Source organism: Corylus avellana, chromosome 10, assembly GCF_965113065.1.
Source record: "Corylus avellana chromosome 10, dhCorAvel1.hap1.2, whole genome shotgun sequence".
Lineage (NCBI taxonomy): Eukaryota > Viridiplantae > Streptophyta > Magnoliopsida > Fagales > Betulaceae > Corylus > Corylus avellana.
The window spans coordinates 517,893-539,461 of NC_142499.1; the positions used below are offsets into that span (position 1 = coordinate 517,893).

Consider the following 21,569-nt stretch of genomic DNA (forward strand, 5'->3'; position numbering starts at 1 on the left):
TTTTTTTTTTTTTTTTGGAGTTTATGTTTTAAAAATATTTTATATTTTGAAATATTTATTAGTAGTCTTTTTTGAAGACAGACAGGAGTATAGTTGAATGTTACCTCATTGTTGTACTAATCCTGCATTGCATATATATTATTCATCGCGAGTGCTGCAACCACGACAGACAAAGTAATTAGAAGAGACAAAATGTCACATGGCCAGAATGCGTCAAACATAGTTTTATGGCATCGACACGTCACATGCTCAAACGTTACAATCAATCCAACGAAGCACGCACATTAACATGTCTTTAATTAAAAGATCCAATGCACCAAGAAAGAGGCACAAGAGAGATTCTTATCTCTGTATTGATCCAATTTCAGCAACCATCTCCCCATATAGCAATGGCGTTGAAATCCCACCAGCTTCACTTCGTGATGATCCCGTTGATGTCTCCAGGACACCTTATTCCCATGACTGACATGGCCAGGCTATTTGCCCAACATGGTGCTATCATCACAATAGTCACCACTCCCCTTAACGCCATCCGGATCAGACCAGCCATCAGCCGCGCCAATGAATCCGGGCTCTCTATCCGGCTTCTCCAGCTCCAATTTCCACTCCATGAAGCCGGCTTGCCAGAAGGGTGTGAAAATATGGATGCAGTCCCCTCACGCAGCTTATTCAGCAACTTCTTTGCTGCTGTTAGTAAGTTGCAGCAACCGATAGAACAATTACTTGCAGAGATGGAACCCTGCCCGAGCTGCATAATAGCAGATAACCATCTTGCATGGACAGCTGATGTTGCTGACAAGTTTCATATACCAAGACTTTTGTTTGATGGGACAAGTTGTTTCAATCTTTTGTGCTGTCATAATCTACACGCATCATCCAAGGTTCTCGAGAGTGTTTCTGGTTCAAATCAGCCCTTTACAGTGCCTGGTTTACCTGATCGAATTGAATTAACCAAAGCACAACTACCATCTAGCTTGAATCCGAGCATTAAAGATTTTAGAGATCTTCATGCAAAGATAAGAGCTTCTGGGGAAAGAGCTTATGGCGTGGTGGTCAATAGTTTTGAGGATTTGGAATCAGAATATGTTAAAGAATATCGCAAGGCAAAAGGCGATAGATCAGTTTGGTGTATTGGCGCAGTGTCATTGTCCAACAAGGCAGACTTGGACAAGGCGCAGAGAGGTAACAACTCCTCAATTGATGAAAACAAGTGCCTGAAGTGGCTTGATTCATGGCCTCAGAGCTCTGTTGTTTATGCTTGTCTTGGAAGCCTTAGCCGCCTTCCACCTTCACAACTAATAGAGCTTGGTTTAGGCTTAGAAGCCTGCAACAGGCCATTTATCTGGGTGCTTCGAGGAGATGAAAATGGAGAGATGGAGAAGTGGATAAAAGAGGATGGCTTTGAAGAGAAGACAAAAGAGAGAGGCCTCTTGATCCGGGGCTGGGCTCCGCAGGTACTAATCTTGTCACACCCTGCAATTGGAGGATTTTTGACACATTGTGGCTGGAATTCGACGCTGGAAGGGGTTTGTGCAGGCGTGCCAATGGTAACATGGCCTATTTTTGCAGAACAATTTTTTAATGAGAAGTTGGTTGTACAAGTGTTGAAGATTGGGGAGAGAGTGGGGAATGAGGTAGCTGTTCCTTTAGGAGAGGAAGGTAAGTATGGAGTCTTGGTGAATAGGGAGCAGGTTAGGGAGGCTATAGGAAAGATAATGAGTGAAGGGAAAGAAGGGGAAGACAGAAGAGAGAGATCAAGCAAGCTTGCAGAGATGGCAAAGAAGGCAACAGAAGAGGGAGGATCTTCTTACCTCAATATTACATTTTTAATGGAAGATATTAGGAAACTAGCCTTTGGCCATCAAGCTTTAAGTCATTAGACATTTGTGGATGCATTATCTCAACTATAAGAGCATTCTCAATTTCCTCTGTTTTTGTCTTTTTGTTTTTTGTTTTTGATAGCTCTGTTCTTGTTGTTGAGAAAGTTGATCCATAACTTTTTGCCTTTATTTGGTGCCGGCAATATGGTGGTATACTTGTTTTGGTCAATGTTGGAAAACATAACTATTTTGACGATTCTCCAACTTAGACAACAAATTATTTTGATCGAGTCTTTGGTTTTAGTTTATTTTGGTATTGACTTTCCATATTTCTTATAGATTTCCAATTCTAGGATTTCCCAATATTGCTAGCATACTTATATTTTCCATGTTTAAAAAAAAAATGGAGGATCTCTTACCTCAATAGTACATTGTTAATGAAAGATATTAGGAAACAAGCCATAGGCCATAAAGCCTAAATTCATGAGGCATGTGATTTGTTGATGCATCATCTCAACCTCAATTGGTAGCAAAAGCTATTAAGCTTAAGACGGCCCAGTTGGGGGAGTTGTGAGAATAGGGGGATATTATGCGAATCCAAGCTGAGCTCCATGTTCTCTTAGAGCAAGAGGATATAAAGGGGCGTCAAAGGGCAAAACAGAATTGGTATCAAAAGGGTGACCGCAACACTCCTTTCTTTCATCTTGCTGCATGCTCAATAATGAGCACCGAAAGTGGTCTTCTCCTTTACTCAACCACAAGAGCTTGCTTTCAAAGCTTCTAGAAGAAGCTCGATAAACCAAGCAACAACTCAAGAGACAAAGCAACGTGAGAGAGAGAACAAATGGCAGTGTTTGCCAAGGGCTGGACCGGACCTCTTCTTTAATCGCAAAATAAAAAATGTCTTTCACCTCAAAATTAATTCCAACATTTTTATTTTTTATAACATATTAATCATTTTTATTATTATTTAAATAAAAAAAATCACTACAAAATAAAATTTTTATATTTTTTCATATAAAATATATTTTTTTTTACTTTTTTTCACAAAACATTTTCACTAAAATCAATCAAACACATATTTTAAAAAATACACTACAGTATCGGCTCTAGGTCCAGTCTCTTGGCAAACACAACCAATAAGTCTCCAAATTGAAGATAAGATGAGGTTTTTCTCGTTACTATTTATTACCATTTTTTTTTTTAAATTAACATCAAAACATTATAATTTTTTTACTTTTTATATCATATCATTTATTTTTTATTATTATTCAAATAAAAAAATCACTATAAAATTAAACTTTTTCACTTTTTCATACCATTTTTTTCATATCAAATATTATTACTTTTTTTCACATCAATTTACATTAACTACAGTGTTTAAGAGTCTCCAAGAAATAGCTCAATGGGCTGAAAATTACGCCTTATAAAATGAAGGTCACTAATTTGAATTCTATCATCTCCTTTTATGTGAACATGTCAAAAAAAAAAAAAAAAATTATTACAGCCTCTAGGCAATCCTTTTACCATACACCACCTCATAATGATTGGGGCCACCATTAAGACTTGTAAAATCAAGTCATTATTCAACAGTTAGCACGCCTCCAGCCAACCCCATCCACTTAGGCCACTTTCAACGTGCTACAGCAAGATGCTGTCTTGGTTCGTGTTGCAACATTGTTTGGCTCTTTCTGCTCATAGATGTAACCGCATTTAGTCAAACATCATCAAACACCCAAGAAAATGAGTTTTGAACTCCATTTCTGATCTCTATGCTCTCCAAAAAGAGTAAAGACACCAATAAATTTGCTACTTATCTATTCAACACCATTCCCTCCTACAACCCCAGATCGCAACAATGGATTCCGAACCCGATCAGCTTCACTTTGTTCTCATACCGTTAATGGCACAGGGCCACCTTATCCCCACCGTAGATATGGCCAGGATATTGGCACAGCGTGGCGTGACTGTCACCATCGTCACCACACACCTTAATGCCGCCCGACTCAACGTGACCATTGATCGAGCCATCGAATCGGGGCTCCGGGTCCGGCTTCTCAAGCTCCGGTTTGCATGCACCGAGGCCGGGTTGCCGGAGGGATGTGAGAACATAGATGCCCTCCCCTCACGAGAGCTGTCCAAGAATTTCTTCCACGCCATTAGCATGCTGCAATACCCAGTTGAGCAATGCTTGAAAGAGCTTCAACCTCGTCCAAATTGCATCATCTCCGACAGATATATTCCATGGACAGCTGACACTGCTCGTAAGTTTCAGATTCCAAGGCTGGTTTTCGATGGGACAAGCTGCTTCGCAAACACATGCTCCCACAGCATAAGTGTTTCCAGGATTCACGAGAAGGTTAATTCTGAGTCGGAGTCCTTTGTTGTGCCCGGTTTGCCTCATCGAATAGAGTTGACTAAGGCTCAATTACCCGAAGTCTTTAATCCAGGCACGATTCACTTGAGCGACTTACACCAGAAAATTGAAGCTGCAGAAATGGCAGCATATGGGACAATTCTCAACACTTACGAGGAGTTGGAAACAGAGTATATCAAAGAATATAGAAAGGTGAAAGGAGGTAAGGTTTGGTGTATTGGCCCAGTGTCACTGTACAACAAGGATACCTTAGATAAGTCTCAAAGAGGCAACAAATCCTCCATAGATGAAGTCCAGTGCATAAAGTGGCTTGATTTATGGCCTGCAAACTCTGTTCTTTATGCTTGTCTAGGAACCCTCAGTTGTCTTGAGCCTAAGCAACTGATTGAATTAGGACTGGGCTTGGAAGCTTCCAACCGTCCATTCATATGGGTTCTAAGAAAAGGATACAAATCAGATGAACTCGAGCAGTGGATTTCAGAAGAAAAATTTGAGGAGAGAACAAAAGGAAGAAGCCTTTTGATCCGCGGTTGGGCTCCACAGGTACAGTTAAATCACCGTTTATCCCAGCAGTTTAAAGCAGTTTTTATATAAATGAAAGAATTTAATCCTTTTAATTTATATTCTATCAGGTACTGATACTATCTCACACAGCCATAGGAGGGTTCTTGACGCACTGCGGTTGGAACTCTACACTCGAAGGGATATGTGCAGGAGTGCCGATGATAGCATGGCCTCTGTTCTCTGACCAATTCTACAATGAGAAATTTGTTGTGCAGGTGCTGAGTATTGGAGTGAGTGTGGGTGCTGAGCATGCTATAAAGTGGGGGAACGAAGAGAATTATGGGGTGCTGGTAAAGAGTGAGGATGTAAAGAATGCCATAGAGCTGCTGATGGATGAAGGTGATTGGGAAGGAGAGAAGAGAAGAAAAAGAGCCAGAGAGCTTGCAGATATGGCAAACAAGGCTGCAGGAGGAGGATCTTCGTACCATAATATTACACTGCTGATAGAAGATATCAGGAAACATGCCATTCTCAACAAATTAAGCTAAGACGTGCTTGCCAATGGGAGCCTAAAACTACAATCAGGCAAATAAAGAGACGACATTGAAAAGAAACTGCATGCGCCACATGAATTGGATGTCTTTAATTTGTTGCATCAAACAGTACGATTGAAATGTGTTTGGGAAGTCCATCTTATGCTGCTTACAATCTTCGTACGTACTATCCTTAGTCATATGATTAAGGGAAAACTAGTCTTTACCCTTTTCAAAACAAATTACAATGTGCCCCTTCTCAACTTTAGAAAATTGCAATTGACCTTCTAATCTATCTAATCCTTTCACTTAGCCCTCGCAACTATGATTTTTTGTTAACTTGGACAGCATTAGTGAACCCACATTTTACAAAGAAATCCATCATGCTCCCTATCACATGTAAAAATACAATTATGTTATAGGACTTCAAAAATCCCTCCCGGCCATGGAGACACTACAATACCAAAAAAAAAAAAAAAAAAAAAAGGGTTAAAGCCAGTGTTTCCGTTTCCAGCGTTTTTATAAAACGCGGTCTAAAATGTCATATGCCAGCGTGTTAAATAAAATAGTAATAATCATATTCATGCCCAAAGTGCCAGGCACCAACTGAAGTTCAATGAAGTTTGCACAATCGTCCAATCCTTCATAGATCAACATGATTCACATGGCTTGCAATAAAATCAATTATAAATAAGTCTCTTCTATAAGCTTATGCACGCTCTTACGTCACTGTCACGATAAGAAACAATACAAACAGAAAGGAGACACGGGACACCAAAAGAATGGGCCAACCGACAATATAAAACCAAGTATGATCACAATATTCACATTCAACAACACCAATATTCTGATCTCCAAACACCCAGATTGCAATGGCTTCTTCAGAGTCTCCCCAGCAGCTTCACTTTCTGTTGATACCTTTGATGTCCCAAGGCCACCTTATACCCATGATAGACATAGCCAAAATATTGGCACAACACAACGTCGTAGTAACCATAATCACCACGCCGCTCAATGCCGTCCGATTTACCAACACCGTCGACCGCGCAGTGAAATCCGGGCTGTCCATCCGAATTCTCCAGCTTCAGCTGCCATGTGTAGAGGCTGGCTTGCCGGAAGGATGTGAGAATCAGGACTCTCTCCCTTCGCCAGATTTCATGAAGAATTTCATCACCGCGATGAGTATGTTGCAGCAACCGCTAGAGCAGTGGCTAATTGAAGATCAGGCGCTAAAACCCTCTCCAAGCTGCATAATATCTGATAAAAACCTCGCATGGACGGCTGATACCGCCATCAAATTTCGTCTTCCTAGAATTTTGTTCGATGGTACAAATTGCTTCAATCTCTTGTGCACCCACAATTTACACAAGTCCAAAGTCTACGCAACTGCTTCAAGTTCAGAGCTTTTTGAAGTGCCTGGGTTGCCGGATCGAATCGAATTCACAAGAGCTCAGCTTCCTCGAGCCTTCAATCCAGGCTCCAACCTGCAAGATATGAAGATTATTCGTGAAAAGATAAGGGAAGCTGAAGCAGGAGCTTATGGATTACTGGTCAACAGTTACGAGGAACTGGAACCAGCATATCTCCAAGAATATCGGAAGACTATAGGAGGAAAAATATGGTGCATTGGCCCTGTATCTCTCTGCAACAAGGAGAAATCGGACATGTCAGAAAGAGGTAACGTTAAATTATCATTTAAATTAATAAAAAATTAAATAAATGTAATCATTTAATTTATATTTTAATAGGTAAGAAGGCTTCTACGGATGAAAACCAGTGCTTGAGGTGGCTTGATTCACGGCCGTCGAATTCTGTGATTTTTGCGTGTCTAGGAAGCCTAAATCGGCTTCCACCCCAGCAATTGATAGAGCTCGGTTTAGGCTTGGAAGCATCGAATAGGCCATTCATCTGGGTTATACGAGGTGGATATAAAAGAGAAGAAATGGAAACTTTGTTATCAGAAGATGGTTTTGAGGAAAGGGTAAAAGGAAGAGGCTTTTTGATCTGGGGTTGGGCACCACAGGTGCTGATTTTGTCGCATCCAGCAATTGGTGGGTTTTTAACACATTGTGGATGGAATTCGACGCTGGAAGGGATTAGTGCTGGCGTTCCGATGGTGACATGGCCTTTGTTTGCTGAACAGTTTTTCAATGAGAAGTTTGTGGTGCAAGTGTTGGAGATTGGTGTGAGGGTGGGAGTTGAGGTGGTCATGTATTGGGGGGATGAAGAGAAGTTTGGGGTGCTGGTGAAGAAGGAGAATGTGAAGGAGGCTGTAGAAAGGGTAATGGGTGAAGGAAAAGAAAGAGAAGAGAGAAGAGAAAGAGCAAGAAAGCTTGCACAGATGGCAAAGAAGGCAATTGGAGAGGGGGGATCTTCTTATCTCAACGTTAAATTACTTGTTGAAGACATCATGCAATTGGCAAAAAAGCAATCAAATGTACATCATGATTACATCTAAGGAACTAAGACAAGTAAGAATGATTGCCTACGAAGCTTGTCTGGGGTAGCACCCAAAATTCAAATCCTGGACTTCTTCTATTCTTTCTTTTTTGTGTAATTTTATCCTTTATTTTTCGCTTAACCAGTGGAACTGTTTTACAAAGGAAATCTTAAGAGGAAGAAAGTGGCACTTATTAGCAAGGCACTCTGAACATTAATATATTCATACTAGTTTATTGATCACCTTCTTCACTTTTATTTTGGAGACTGTAGATGGATTTTTCCTTTTCATTTTTTAGGGAGAATGACATATTTTTGTAGAGTTTTATAGTGAGTTGATATAGTATATATTAAGATAGACTCAACCCAAAAACTTAAGCACGAGGGTTTGAACCCAATTATGCAACATTAATCATTCCCACTAATGGCATATTTTTAATGTAGGCTCAAACATTTTTTATACTCACATGTGAATACTCAACAATCTCTCTCATATGTGAATCTATCACCACATTGCTACCCTCAACCTCAAATTAAAGTTTTTTTTCAATCTTATAGGCCCTTCAAGAGCACCTTTGAGCTATATATGTGAGTTTGCCCGCGCTAGGTACTTACTTTTGTCCTTACTTCTGAGACTAGCTCTCATTTGTGCTTATGTAATCATGAACTTTTGGCCCTTACTCCTAAAGTCCTAGTTCATATTTGTACTTTGCACCTTTGTCCCTGTTACAAGGATCCTTGTTCCTACCTACGCCATTCCACCCTGCTGCACACTATTATCAGCTCGATCTGATACTATTTATAAGCGAGATTAATGCCTAGTCTTTTTAGTGAGTTTATAATATAACATACTAAGACTCTAATTAACACAAACCTTTCTCCACTCAAAGTGATCACTCAAGACTTGAAATAAAATGGCATGTGCGAAGTACTGCCTTGAAGCCCACCAAACTGGCATCCACTGATTTCATTTGGGGTCCGCCCGACCAGCCTCTCGCGTCGCCCATGTGCTGCTGACACGGCCCCGATGCACCCAACAAAAATTCAACCATTTCATTTCTCGGTGGAAATGATTGATAAAAAAAAAAAGGGATTAGAATCTGAAAACTTCAACTACGTACGTACATACATACAATAATTCTTCAATGTCTCCACTAACTCCCCTTGATTCTAATGGCTTGTGAAAACAAAACCCTTCACTTTGTTTTGCTCCCCCTCTTGGAGCAAAAACAAAACCGCCACCATAATCACCACCCCCCTCAACGCCGCTCTAACAAAACCGATCGTAGATCGGGCCTCGAACGCGGGACTTCATAGCCAACTTCTCCAAGTACAATTTCCATACGCTGATGTTGGATTGCCTCAAGGATGCGAAAGCATTGACGCCCTTCCCTCTAGAGAAATTTGAATTTTGTCAATTGATAGAGCTAGAAGAGCTGGAGAAATGGATTTCAGAAGAAAATTAAGTTTGGGGAAAGGGTGAAAGGGAGAGGCCTTTTGATTAAGGGTTGTGTAACAGTTCTGTTTGTAACAATTCTGTTCTTATAATAGCTGTTAATGAATGCAAATATAGAAAGGAAAGAGAGAAAGAATAGAAAGAATGAATGAATTGACTATTGAACTAGGTATTTCGAGAATACATAAACCTCATTGAGTATTTGAGGACTCATCCTCCAAGTTTACAATGAAGAATTGTCTACAAAGCTACCAATTACATTTTTATTCAGACTATTTATACATTCTCCTCCAACTAACACTTCAACTAACTCTCAACTAACTAAACTGTATTATAATCTTCTCAACTAACTAAAGTATATTATAACAGTACCTATTACAGGTTGGGCTCCACAGGTGTTGATTTTGACACACCCAGCAGTTGGAGGGGTTCTTGACTCATTGTGGTTGCCGGCTTGCTAATGATAACGTGGCCACTGTTTGCTGAACAGTTTTATAACGAAAAGTTTGTAGTACAATTGTTGAAGATTGGTGTGAGTTTAGGGGCTCAGTTTGTTGTGCAGTGGGGAGAAGAAGAGAAATTTGAGGTTGTGATGAAAAAGGAACAAGTTAAAAGAGGTATAGATCAGTTGATGGATGAAGGAGATGAGGACCCAAAGAAGCTATATATTACCCCAAAATAATTAATTAATTTAGAGTTTTCTATAATCATTTATTTACTCGATCTAGACATGTGTAATCATTTTTTTTATTTTTTTATTTCTAATATGTACAATTCACCTTCATAAAAGAATGAAATTTCTATTAAAGTTAATAATTAAGGCCTCCAACCTCATAAAGTTTTCAATGTATATAAATTCTAAAATGTCCACTTGTTTACTTTCTTATTTTCACATATAAGTATATAATTTTCTCTAAGGTGGCAATGTCAATAGGATAATACTAGACATTCCAAATTTATTTTCCTAAATGATCTGGACCATTTAATATATATATATATATATATATATATATATTCTTAAATGAATGTGAGGTCCAAATCATTTAGAAAAGAAAATTTGAAAAAAAAATGTCAGAGGTGCCTAATAACCCTCGTCCCAATAAATCAATATCTCCCACAATTTCCAAAAAAAAAAAAAAATTATAAACTTTTAAATATATTTATAAATATGTCCTTTTAGACTTCAAAATATATGGAGCTGGCATAATTGATTGTTTTAGGGCCCAGACTAGATTAAACTCTTTCTGGCATGTGCGGCACCAAAAATGACTCCGAGCTGTCAGATGTCACCTTGGAGCGATCGAGATATGTTGTGAGAGGACAAACAGTGAGGCAAGATATTCCATTCCATTGAAGACAAACCTTGGAATCTTTAGATTTTAAGTTTAACTCTCCTGCCCACTTAATTCTGTGGTGGTTTTTGCAGCTTCAAAAAATTGTGGATTAACAAAGAATTGTGGGACAACACATGAACATGGAATATATATAAATCATAGAGTGATGATAAACATCACGCCGGGGGTGCATGAACAGTCATGCACGCCTGGGTGATTTAATATTTTAATTTTTTTTTTAAAAAAAAATTATACGGGCGTGCAAATGCATGGCATCTTTCAAAAAAATATTATTCTAAAAAATAATACACTAAAATCATTGCTCTAGTGCTCTTTAATTATCTTGTGCGAAGTCTCAATGAGTAGCTTAATCGGATGAGGAGTGAGGATCATGCTTCATGAAGCGGAGGTCACTAGTTCAAATCCCCCCTTCTTCTCTTGTGTGGACATGTCAAAAAAATATATATATCTTGTGCGAGGGCAGCAAAAAAAAAATCAAAAGAAAATTTATTTTCTTGCGTTGTTAAGTGCTAACATGTTAGGTGGCCTGAAGTGGGAAGAAAGCTGATCTTCTCTCTCTTAAACGCTCTCTTAAAATGAAAACAAACTTGCCCATCCCCCTCATATCTTAGTTAAGGAGTCTCTCCACGGCAAGCCCTCATGTAATCTCCCTAGCTCGTCTTTTGCTTTTTTGTTTTTGTCTTTTAAGTCTTTTGTTTAAGTTATTAGATGTTAGATCTATTAAAAACCTATAACCGCAACCAACAAGCGCCTCCTCCTCAATATCGCCAACTACCATTCAACCATCTGCTGGCCAACTCCCTCGCAGAACCATGCGCTATTGCGCGCTCACTTATGGCTCTCTTTTGTAGAGTCCTTTTGGTCTACCAAAAATTTTAAATTTAAATTTGGACAAAAAAAATATTTGATCTCGGTAATTGTATAAGGCTCTGCCACACTACCTTAGATTGTGTCCTTCGCCCACTGTGTGCTTATTGTTTGTATTTTGTTATTAGAAAAATATTATGAGTCATTATTTTATTCATATTTAACTGATTTCATCTTACAAATCATTTAAAAATTTATTGATCCTCGACATTTTTCATGCCTTTCTCGTTTAAAAACAAAACAAACTTGCCGAGGGACAAGAAGCAGACGTCCAATACAGCTAAAATACAAGTGAAGTAGCGAAAGCAAAAAGCAACTGAGCTCCACTCAGTCAAATTAATCACGCTACAAAGTTGATGCACTTGGCATATTTGCAAACTACAAGTAACAAACCCCATCATCAATTAAAAAGTGGCTGATCACTCTCATCTTTCCCACAAGAATTTCAGCCATGGCTTCCCAAATTGATCACCAGCTTCACTTTCTTCTTGTTCCGCTAATGTCCCAAAGCCATCTCATTCCCTTCACAGACATGGCCAAACTACTTGCACGCCGTGGCCTAAATGTTACCATTATCCTTACACCTCTTAATGCAGCCCGGTTCAACACAATCCTTGATCAAGCAAAAGCCTCCAACCTCAACATACAATTCATTTCACTACCGTTTCCTTGCCAAGAAGCTGGCTTGCCTCAAGGCTGCGAGAACATGGACACCCTCGCATCTCCCGATTTACTCCCACAATTTTTTGAAGCAAGTAACATGCTGCAAAAACCACTAGAGATGTGGCTAGAAGGGTTGGAATCTTCTTCTAGGCCTAGCTGCATTATTTGTGACATATGTCTTCCTTGGACCTCAGATGTCGCTCTCAGGTTCAAGATTCCAAGGCTTATCTTCCATGGAATATCTTGCTTCACTCTCTTGTGCTCTCATAACATATCTCGCTCCAAGGTGCTCGAGAGAGTCAAATCTGACTCGGAGCCATTTTTGGTCCCAAACATGCCAGATAGAACTGAATTCACTGCGGCCCAGCTGCCTGAAATAGTGAAACAAATTTCTGGTGACTTGAGAGATCTTATTGACCGATTTAATGCTGCTGCAATTTCGGCACAAGGGATGTTGGTGAACACTTTTGAAGAGTTGGAGCCAAGGCACGTCAAAGAATACCAGAAAGTGGTCGAGAAGATTTGGTGCATCGGGCCCCTATCTTTAGCAAACAAGTCCTCCATTGATGAGCCGGAGTCCGAGTGCTTGAGGTGGCTGGATTCGATGAAGCCAAGCTCTGTGATTTACGTTTGTTTTGGGAGTCTCTGCCACTTGTTAGCCTCACAATTAGTGGAGCTTGCTTTGGGATTAGAAGAATCCAACCATCCTTTCATCTGGGTGGTTAGGAAAGGAGATTACTCAACAGAATTAGAAAAATGGTTTGTAGAAGAAAAGTTTGAGAAGAGGATTGAAGGGAGGGGTGTTGTGATTCGAGGATGGGCGCCACAAGTTCTAATCCTTTCACATCCAGCCATTGGAGGGTTCTTAACTCATTGTGGATGGAATTCAACGCTAGAGGGAATAAGTGCCGGCTTGCCGATGATAACTTGGCCGATGTTTGCTGAGCAGTTCTACAATGAGAAGTTGGTTGCACAAGTGTTGAGGATTGGTGTGAGGGTGGGAGTTGAAGCGTGTGTGCAGTGGGGGGATGAAGAGAAGGCTGGGGTGTTGGTGAAGAGGGAGGATGTAAAGAAGGCTATAGAGCAGTTGATGGAAGAAGGTGAAGAGGGAGAAGAAAGAAGAAAGAGAGCTAGAGAGCTTGGAGGGATGGCGAAGAGGGCAGTTGAAGATGGGGGATCCTCTTACTTGAACGTCACATCCTTGATCAAACATATCAGTGAACAGGTATCAGGCAAATAAAAGATGTTTCAGAAATGTGTGCCTCTTTTTTTGTCGAAAATGCATGTGTTTACTTTTCCTTAATTGCTTGAAAAAAAACACAAATAATAATAATGTCATGTATTCCTCCTGTCATGCATGAAAATTAGTATTTAAGTAAATACACAACAATAATAAATAATAGGAAATCAAAAAAAAAAAAAAAAAGAGGAGGAGAAAGTTGTGACACACATTTACTTAGTTTGATAATGTGTCTATGTCCACACGAGAGTACAACTATAGTTTATTATTAATGATTTAGAGTTATAACATAACATACTTATAAGAAAAATCCTAATTGTAGGGACATATTTTGAAAAGTTTCAAAATACTCCTATTACTCGGCCAACCAGTATTCTGAGCCTCTCTTTTCGTGCAAACCATCTTGACATGGTATCAGAGTAGAGGTCTTGAGTTCGAACCCTGACTCCGTAGTTTATCCCCTATTTCATTTAAAATATTCCACATGTTGTCTGGTCCCACACGTGAGGGATAGTGCTAAGATATTAATTAAGTGATTAAATTCACCATTTCCAATCGGCTTAAACTTTTGGGACAAATGGTGATTTAACATGGTATCAGAGTAAAGTCCTAGGGTTTAATGAAATTGTTTCTCGGTTTCCGCACTCCTTCTCTCTCTTTCAAAAAAAATTTTTTTGACCGGTGTTGCAACAACACTGGCAAAGTTGGCTTAGGGTTTACCTAATGCCCGTGGGTGGAGGTGGATGGCGCTGTCATCACCGTGGTAGTTGGGATGCCGTCACCGTCGTTGTGAGTATTTCAATATTACTTTATATGCTTAAAAGAATATGAGTCACTAATTCTAACAAAACTTGTTAAATTTCCTATTTTTTTATGAAGTCTATGTCACATGTGGTTTATAATAACTTAGGTGACAATCTCATGATCAACTACTAAAGCGTAAATTTCGTATATGACAATTTCCTTGACATTTTTCTTATATTTAAAGGAACCAATTAAAATACAAATTGAAGACCATCACCAAAGCCCCATAAATATAAAACTAAAGAAACAAGTAAAAATATAACAACCCGGAAACAGTACTTGCGTTAACACACGACCAAATTACTCAGTTGGTCTTAGTTTAAAGAGGACAAAACAAATTTGTCGCTCACTTCATTAGACTAAAATAAAATAAAATAAAGACAATGTTTTAGAGCATCTAGAGGGCTCTAAAATTTTTATATTGTGTATATTACTTTTTTTTTTAAAAAAAAATTACGAATATATTTTTCAACACAATCCTAAAAATGCTCTAACTAAAATCTTCTGTCCCGGAATCTTTTCTCCAGTCTAGTCGGCAGAAATATCTGGCCATGCATTCGTCTTCTTCCCATGTTCTTCTTTGAACCTTAACGTTACATGCAATATTGACTCATTGAAAACAAAGAAGCAAATACGACTGAATTCAAACACATAAAAAGATAAAGTAAAAAAAAAAAAAAAAATGGAAACGATGGATTGTCCTGGCCTGCACATAAAATACATAGATTTGATTTGACCAGATTTTTTTGCCGGTGCTATTAATTATAACAATAATAATAGCTATATATAATTAATAACATCGATGATGATGATAATTATGTTTTTTTTAATAATAAAAACATGTTAATTCACACACAGGCCAACTACGTACCCTTGGAAGTTCGACCTGAAAGTAATTAATCTCAATTCACACACAACTAATCAGGACGTGTCGATTGGGTCGAAAGTACGTGATTGAAATCTAATTTGAATAACCAATTATAGTTGACCAACTTAACAAAATACAACAAATTTGTTTGCCTCCTTGCACACGCAAACTGACTCGATCAGCCCAGCATTACTAAAAACAATTGTATCATTGTCGACTAATTAACGTGGTTTACGTACTCAAACCCACCGAATGAGCTACTTGGAGCCATGAGCCAATAGCAGGCAAGCAAAAGGACCGGAGCTGACGTTACAAAATAATTTAATGTAGTGTTAAAATTGATTCATATACGGTAATTGATGATGTTACTGATCATATTCATGGGGCACGGAAATTAATAGATCCAACCAAGTGCAGGTGGACACGTGGAGGATAAGGTCTTCATTTGTGTGGTTCAAATTTCTGAATTTTTGATCATCCAAGCTGCTCGTTAGTTGAATGGCATGAAACATGCCACGTGTACAAACTTTTAGATTTCAAAACTCGAACTCATTTGCTTTGGAGAAAAAGTTTCGGTTACATCTCTCTCTTAATTTTCTTGGATCCATTACAGCAAAATCAGTCACATAGACATAGGTAAGCAAGCTTTTCTCTCTCTATTTTTTTTTTCCTCTTTGGGTTTTGATTTGATTTTGATTTGTTTTTGGTTTATGGTTTTATTAACATCGTACATGCGTGTACAAGTAGGAGTGTAAACAAGTTCAGCTTGAGTGAGTTTCTCTTGTTCGGACTTGATTGTTTAAATTTTACTTGAACTCGAGCTCGAGCCGAGCTTAAAGACGAGTCAAAAAATCGAGTTTAAGCTTATAATAAGTTAAGCTGCGCCAAGCCAGTTCACGAGCTGGCTCTTATATTTTATTTAATTTATTAATTTATTTTTTATTATAAATTTAAACTTCAAGTATTCTCAAACAGCTTAAGAAGTCAGTTTGCATATGATCATTTGCTTAATCTGGCTAGCGGACTATGGAGTCCGAGTCAATATAGCAAATCACTAGGTTTCGAAGAGAGAGGATATGCATCCTTTTAAAATAAAATGATGCTATTAAAAAAAAAAAAAATTATCAATTTTTAATATTAATACAAAGAATTATATGAATAACTACCAATTCGAACCTTATATAAGATACTTACGAGCTTAGCCGAATTAATTTCGTTTAATATTCGAGTTAAGATTCGCATTTACGAAACACTTTATTTAATATTCGAGTCGAGTACAAGCCAAACTTATGCAAATTAAGCTTGAGCTCATTCACGAGCAACTTGCTCTCTCTTAAGAGCCCTAAATACAGAGAAAGCATTGCCAGTCACACACGCAAATCAATAGACCATATGCAGTCTGGGTTGAAAGCATGGATGTGACTAATTGGCAATCTACACAGAAAAAAACATTGTCCATCCATGCCACGACTCGCACGTAAATTGACTAGTCTGGGTTGAAACTGGACAGCATTTGATTGGCAATCTACGAAGAAAAAAAGCACCGTACATGCATGTCACTACTCACACGCAAATTGATTGACTAGTTCTTCATGCAGTCCGGGGTTGAAACTTGAAAGCCTGTGATTGGCAATTGCCAATCTACTAAGAAAATAGCGTCGTGCACAGCTCGCATGCATGTGCAGTACTCTAGGTAATTAATTGAAATTAAGCATGTGATTTGTAATCTTCTAAGAAAAAACATCGTGCATGCATGTCGCACGCAAATTGATTGACTAGATCTTTCCGGTTGAGACGATGAACTAAAAGTAATTAATCTTTCTCGAACATTCTTACCAATTACCAGTAAATTGTTGAATCATTCAAAGTCAAGGTAACCTGCCCAACAAATACGCCATGGCATGCATTACAAATAATTTGGTGATCATTCACCAAACTAAAATCCATCTCCACCTGTTCGATTCCTCTGCTTTCAATTAATCATCATCATCACTGATCGATTCTTCTGCAAATTAAGTAATGGCTTCCGCAATTACTCACCAGCCTCACTTTGTTCTTATACCACTCATGGCACAAGGCCACATGATCCCCATGATAGACATGGCCAGGCTCTTTGCAGAGCGTGGCGTTATTGTAAGCTTGGTGACAACCCCATACAATGCCTCAAGATTTCAAAGAGCTATCAACCAAGCAAGAGGGGATGGCCTCCCGTTTCGCCTTGTTCAGCTCGAATTTCCATGCCAAGAAGTTGGACTTCCTGCAGGATACGAGAACCTTGACATCCTCCCCTCAAGAGACCTACTCAGAAAGTTCTACAAAGCTCTTAGCATGCTCCAAAAACCACTCGAAAAACACCTCGAGAAAGAAACCCCCCCTCCAACTTGCATTATATCTGACAAGTGCCTCTCTTGGACATCCATCACAGCTCAAAACTTCAACATCCCACGGCTTGTTTTTCATGGGATGGGCTGCTTCTCACTTTTGAGCTCCCATAACATTAAACTTCACAATGCTCACAATTCTGTCACTTCTGACTCAGAACCCTTTGTGATCCCGGGACTCCCCCATAGAATTGAGATAACAAAAGCTCAGCTGCCGGGAGCTTTTGTTACCCTGCCTGACTTGGATGATTTCCGAAACAAGATGCAAGAGGCTGAATCAACCGCCTATGGGGTTGTGGTGAATAGTTTCCATGAATTAGAGAGTGAGTACATTGCGGAGTACGAGAAGGCTATTAAGAAGAAGGTGTGGTGTGTCGGGCCTGTTTCTTTAAGTAACAAGGAGAACTCAGACAAGTTTGAGAGAGGTAAGTAATTTTAAATCATCATTTATTTTAAAAAGGTTAAATAGATAGAAAAAAAAAATTAATCATCTAATTTATATTCTGACAGGTAATAAAGCCTCGATTGACGAACAACTTTGCATGGGATGGCTTGACTCGAAGAAACCAGGGTCGGTTATTTATGCGTGTCTAGGTAGCCTTTGCCGCCTGGTTCCGGCACAATTAATAGAGCTTGGACTCGGCCTAGAAGCATCAAATCAGCCGTTTATATGGGTGATCAAAACAGGAGATCAAAGATATTTGGAGGAGCTGGAGGAGTGGTTGGTGAAGGAAAGATTTGAGGAGAGGATCAAAGGGAGGGGGCTTTTGATCAAAGGATGGGCTCCACAGGTGCTTATTTTGTCTCATCCAGCCGTTGGAGGGTTCATAACACATTGTGGATGGAACTCAACGCTAGAGAGTGTGTGCTCTGGTGTGCCGATGATAACATGGCCTCTCTTTGCCGAGCAGTTCTTCAATGAAAAACTGGTCGTCGAAGTTTTGAGGATTGGGATTAAGGTGGGCGTCGAGATCCCTGTGAGATGGGGGGATGAAGAGAAAGTTGGGGTGTTGGTGAAAAAAGATGGAGTTGAGAAGGCAATAGCCATGCTGATGGATGGGGGAGAAGAAGGCGAAAAGAGAAGAGAGAAAGCAAGAGAGCTTGGGGAGGTGGCAAAGAGGGCACTGGAGAAAGGAGGTTCTTCTCAGTTAAACATGTCATTCTTGATCGAAGATATAACAAAACAATCCACCCATGACAAGGCGTAAGTATATATATAAAAATAATAATTAACTATGTTATTATATTGATCAATTATTCATGAGTGGAGATCAGATTCAATGGGATTATCACTTTCATGATTTTCTCCATTAATTAAAATAAATTTCCTGTATTGTGTTATTTATTTTGTATTTATTGTTAGCAGCTTACACATAGGGTGCTCTCATATAGAAAAAAAAAAATAAAGAGAGATACTATCAATAAATAAAATGTGCTGTTTCAGCATTTGTAATTTTTTTTTTTTTTTTGACCAATTCAGTAGTTGTAATTAGTAAAGTGTGCTTGTGTATTCTGTATTTCTTTTCGTTCTCTCATTAATTTATTTAATTTGTTCATCTACCATCTTTTTGTTCCTTATTATCACTATCATTAATTATTAAAAAATTATTAAAAAAAAAAAAAGAAGAAGAAGGTGTAAATTTACTTGCTCTAGAGTCTAGAGCCCAATCCTGTTTTGGTCTATTAATAGAAAATTAAATACCCTTTTGCTATTGCATCCGCAGAGGTTGACTTTGAAGGGTTCAAGCCTAGCACTAGCTCCTCTATATATATATATATATATATATATATATATATATATGATTACTTTTCTTTCACAACTTCCTTTCGTGGAAAACCTAAATTTCTATAATTAATTAATCAGTGTAGGGGTGAAATTTAAAACCGCCTAACCGCAACCGCTAACCGCTAACCGCTATAACCGTTAACCGCTAACCGCCTAACCGCCTAACCGCTTTGAAAGCGGTTAGTAAAAACCGCTAACCGTCTAGGCGGTTGCGGTTAGCGGTTAGTGGGTTTTGAAAATCCGCTAACCGCTAACCGCTACCCGCTAACCGCTTTTTTTTAAATATAATATATATTTATATTTTATATTTTATATATATATAATAACAATAAGTTGTGAGTTTATGACTTTTTTTTGGTTGATTGAAATGGGTCTCAAGCTTCAAGTTTAACCATATATGTTGGTTTTTTTGTTGCTTGTGAGTTTATGAATTTGTTTGTGTTTTATTTAATTTCTATGTGTGAGTGTATGAACTTGCTTGTGAGTTTATGTATAAGACTACAAGTGAAGTGATGATTTTGTTGTAATTTTATTTGGATATTATATGATGTGTAGATTTGTAGAAAGTGGCCAACAAGATTTTGGTATATAACAATTTTTAATGCTAAAATGGCCATGAAAAGGGAAAAAACAAATGTTTAAAATGAGAAAAAAAATGTTTAAAGTGAGCCCAAAACCGGCCCAAACCCGGTCCAAACCCGGCCCAAAATCGGTCCAAAGAAAAAAGCCCAAAAAAAGCCCAAAAAAGCGGTTAGAAAAAAAGCGGTTATTCCAAAGCGGTTAACCGCTAACCGGGCGGTTAACCGCCTAGGCGGTTAACCGCTACCCGGTTAGCGGAGGCGGTTAGTAAAATTTACTAACCGCCTAGGCGGTTGCGGTTAGCGGTTTTAGCCACTAACCGCTAACCGCAACCGCTATTTCACCCCTAAATCAGTGTTGAAAATCTCGTGCTAATAAAAGAAATGATATCCCAAATGGCAGTGGGAATTGAAGGTGACAAATTCAAATCATCAGTTTTGACTTCAAACCGATCAATTAGTGATGACATGGATCACAAGCAGTCCTAAGAAAATATTGGGACTCTTTGTCGGTAGATGGTAGATCTTGTCGATTCTGTAGATATTGTCTCTACAATAAAGGCAATAATCAGTTGGACAATTTATCAAAGTTTTTATGCTCCGATTTAAGTGAGAGTATATAAGAGAATAATTTAGATAAAAAAAAAAAATCTTTGTTATTAACTTTTCAAATATTGAGGTGGAGAAAAATTATGTGATTAAATGATGTGTTGACTAAATGAAAATAAAAAATAAAAAATGGAATTGATTTCACCGTCAAGTAAAATGCTTATCTTCTATAATGTTGTCTTGTTCCCTATTATTATTACTAGCATGTAACCCGCGCTATGCACGAGATTCTTCATTATAATTTAATTTCAAAACTTAAACGCATCTCATCTTACTTTTTATTATAAGTTAAAATATATGTGTAAAAATACATACTAAAGGTTATACATCAGTAAATTACTGTACTAAACATGTATTTTTTTTTTTTTTTTTTTTGAAATATACCAAACATTTACTTAATGAAAAGTATAAAATATAAAATAAAAATAGCAAAAAGGACACTTGAATTCTGATTATCAAAATATTAATAGAAAGTTAGTAAGAAACTCTGATATTGTTGATGTGATATTTATTATATTGTAATACAAATAAAATCCATAAAGTTCTAATGATTTCAGAAAAAATACAGAGTAAAATAAACAAAATCTTCTCTCTTCTTTTTAATACAAAATAAAACACACATTTCACTCAATATTTAATGCAATCAAATAAATTTCTTTCAATACTTCCAAAAAATGCTAGAAAATTTGAGTAAATCACAAAACCAAGAAAAAAAAAATCAAATAAAATATTCAAATGAATTAAAACATAAAATCTTATTGGTGTGATACCTATTATATTTCAATACAATGAAACTTTCTAGAGAAACAAACATAAAAATAATTAATTTACACTCGTGAAGAATTTATACATAGATACACAAAGATAAATCCAAAAATGATATGATAAGTGTTCTACAAAAATGAAGAAGAAGCATTTTGGAAGGAAAATTCTTTTTGGTTACCTCTACAAAAGTGAAGAAGAAGTATCTATGTATCTATTTATACATATATACCCTAGCATATAACTCGCGTTATGCGCAGGGTTCTTTATTATCTTTGATTTTAAAATTTAAACGCATCTTCATTTTTTTTTTTTATTAATTACAGGCTAAAATAATCATGTTAAAAAATCAATTATCACTCTTTCAATAAAAAGACATGCTAAAGGTTATATTTAAATACAAATAAAATTCACATAATTCTCAATATTTGAGAGAGAAAAAATTTATGAATACAAAATAAAATAAAATCTTTCAATCAAGATTCAATGCAATCAAATAAATCATCTATCTTATTTCAATACAAATA

General features: G+C 37.7%; 5 protein-coding genes across 5 annotated transcripts; all 5 read left to right on the forward strand.

Annotated features, from left to right (window-relative positions):
• Nucleotides 1–82: 82 nt before the first annotated feature.
• Nucleotides 83–1,989, forward strand: LOC132192179 (UDP-glycosyltransferase 73C4). The gene has a single exon (XM_059607434.2). It carries the CDS (start codon nucleotides 312–314, stop codon nucleotides 1,878–1,880), a length of 1,569 nt encoding a protein of 522 aa, XP_059463417.2. The 5' UTR covers nucleotides 83–311; the 3' UTR covers nucleotides 1,881–1,989.
• A 1,515-nt stretch (nucleotides 1,990–3,504) lies between these two features.
• LOC132192132 (UDP-glycosyltransferase 73E1) lies at nucleotides 3,505–5,586 on the forward strand. Its single transcript, XM_059607369.2, has 2 exons — nucleotides 3,505–4,740; nucleotides 4,830–5,586. The coding sequence occupies exons 1-2, from the start codon at nucleotides 3,679–3,681 to the stop codon at nucleotides 5,247–5,249; spliced, it is 1,482 nt and encodes a 493-aa protein (XP_059463352.1). The 5' UTR covers nucleotides 3,505–3,678; the 3' UTR covers nucleotides 5,250–5,586.
• A 350-nt stretch (nucleotides 5,587–5,936) lies between these two features.
• On the forward strand, nucleotides 5,937–7,892 carry LOC132192223 (UDP-glycosyltransferase 73C11). Its single transcript, XM_059607497.2, has 2 exons — nucleotides 5,937–6,911; nucleotides 6,983–7,892. The coding sequence occupies exons 1-2, from the start codon at nucleotides 6,107–6,109 to the stop codon at nucleotides 7,690–7,692; spliced, it is 1,515 nt and encodes a 504-aa protein (XP_059463480.1). The 5' UTR covers nucleotides 5,937–6,106; the 3' UTR covers nucleotides 7,693–7,892.
• Nucleotides 7,893–11,563: 3,671 nt separating this feature from the next.
• On the forward strand, nucleotides 11,564–13,347 carry LOC132192187 (UDP-glycosyltransferase 73C3). The gene has a single exon (XM_059607447.2). The coding sequence runs from the start codon at nucleotides 11,803–11,805 to the stop codon at nucleotides 13,252–13,254; it is 1,452 nt and encodes a 483-aa protein (XP_059463430.2). The 5' UTR covers nucleotides 11,564–11,802; the 3' UTR covers nucleotides 13,255–13,347.
• A 3,598-nt stretch (nucleotides 13,348–16,945) lies between these two features.
• Nucleotides 16,946–18,657, forward strand: LOC132162123 (UDP-glycosyltransferase 73D1-like). Its single transcript, XM_059572378.2, has 2 exons — nucleotides 16,946–17,732; nucleotides 17,818–18,657. Exons 1-2 carry the CDS (start codon nucleotides 16,946–16,948, stop codon nucleotides 18,513–18,515), a joined length of 1,485 nt encoding a protein of 494 aa, XP_059428361.2. The 3' UTR covers nucleotides 18,516–18,657.
• The last annotated feature ends 2,912 nt before the right edge of the window (nucleotides 18,658–21,569 follow it).

Coding starts and splice junctions, on each gene's coding strand:
- LOC132192179 (XM_059607434.2), top strand. CDS start 312: ATGCACCAAGAAAGAGGCACAAGAGAGATTCTTATCTCTGTATTGATC.
- LOC132192132 (XM_059607369.2), top strand. CDS start 3,679: ATGGATTCCGAACCCGATCAGCTTCACTTTGTTCTCATACCGTTAATG. Junction 4,741..4,829: donor TCCGCGGTTGGGCTCCACAG/GTACAGTTAAAT, acceptor ATATTCTATCAG/GTACTGATACTATCTCACAC.
- LOC132192223 (XM_059607497.2), top strand. CDS start 6,107: ATGGCTTCTTCAGAGTCTCCCCAGCAGCTTCACTTTCTGTTGATACCT. Junction 6,912..6,982: donor ATCGGACATGTCAGAAAGAG/GTAACGTTAAAT, acceptor ATATTTTAATAG/GTAAGAAGGCTTCTACGGAT.
- LOC132192187 (XM_059607447.2), top strand. CDS start 11,803: ATGGCTTCCCAAATTGATCACCAGCTTCACTTTCTTCTTGTTCCGCTA.
- LOC132162123 (XM_059572378.2), top strand. CDS start 16,946: ATGGCTTCCGCAATTACTCACCAGCCTCACTTTGTTCTTATACCACTC. Junction 17,733..17,817: donor CTCAGACAAGTTTGAGAGAG/GTAAGTAATTTT, acceptor ATATTCTGACAG/GTAATAAAGCCTCGATTGAC.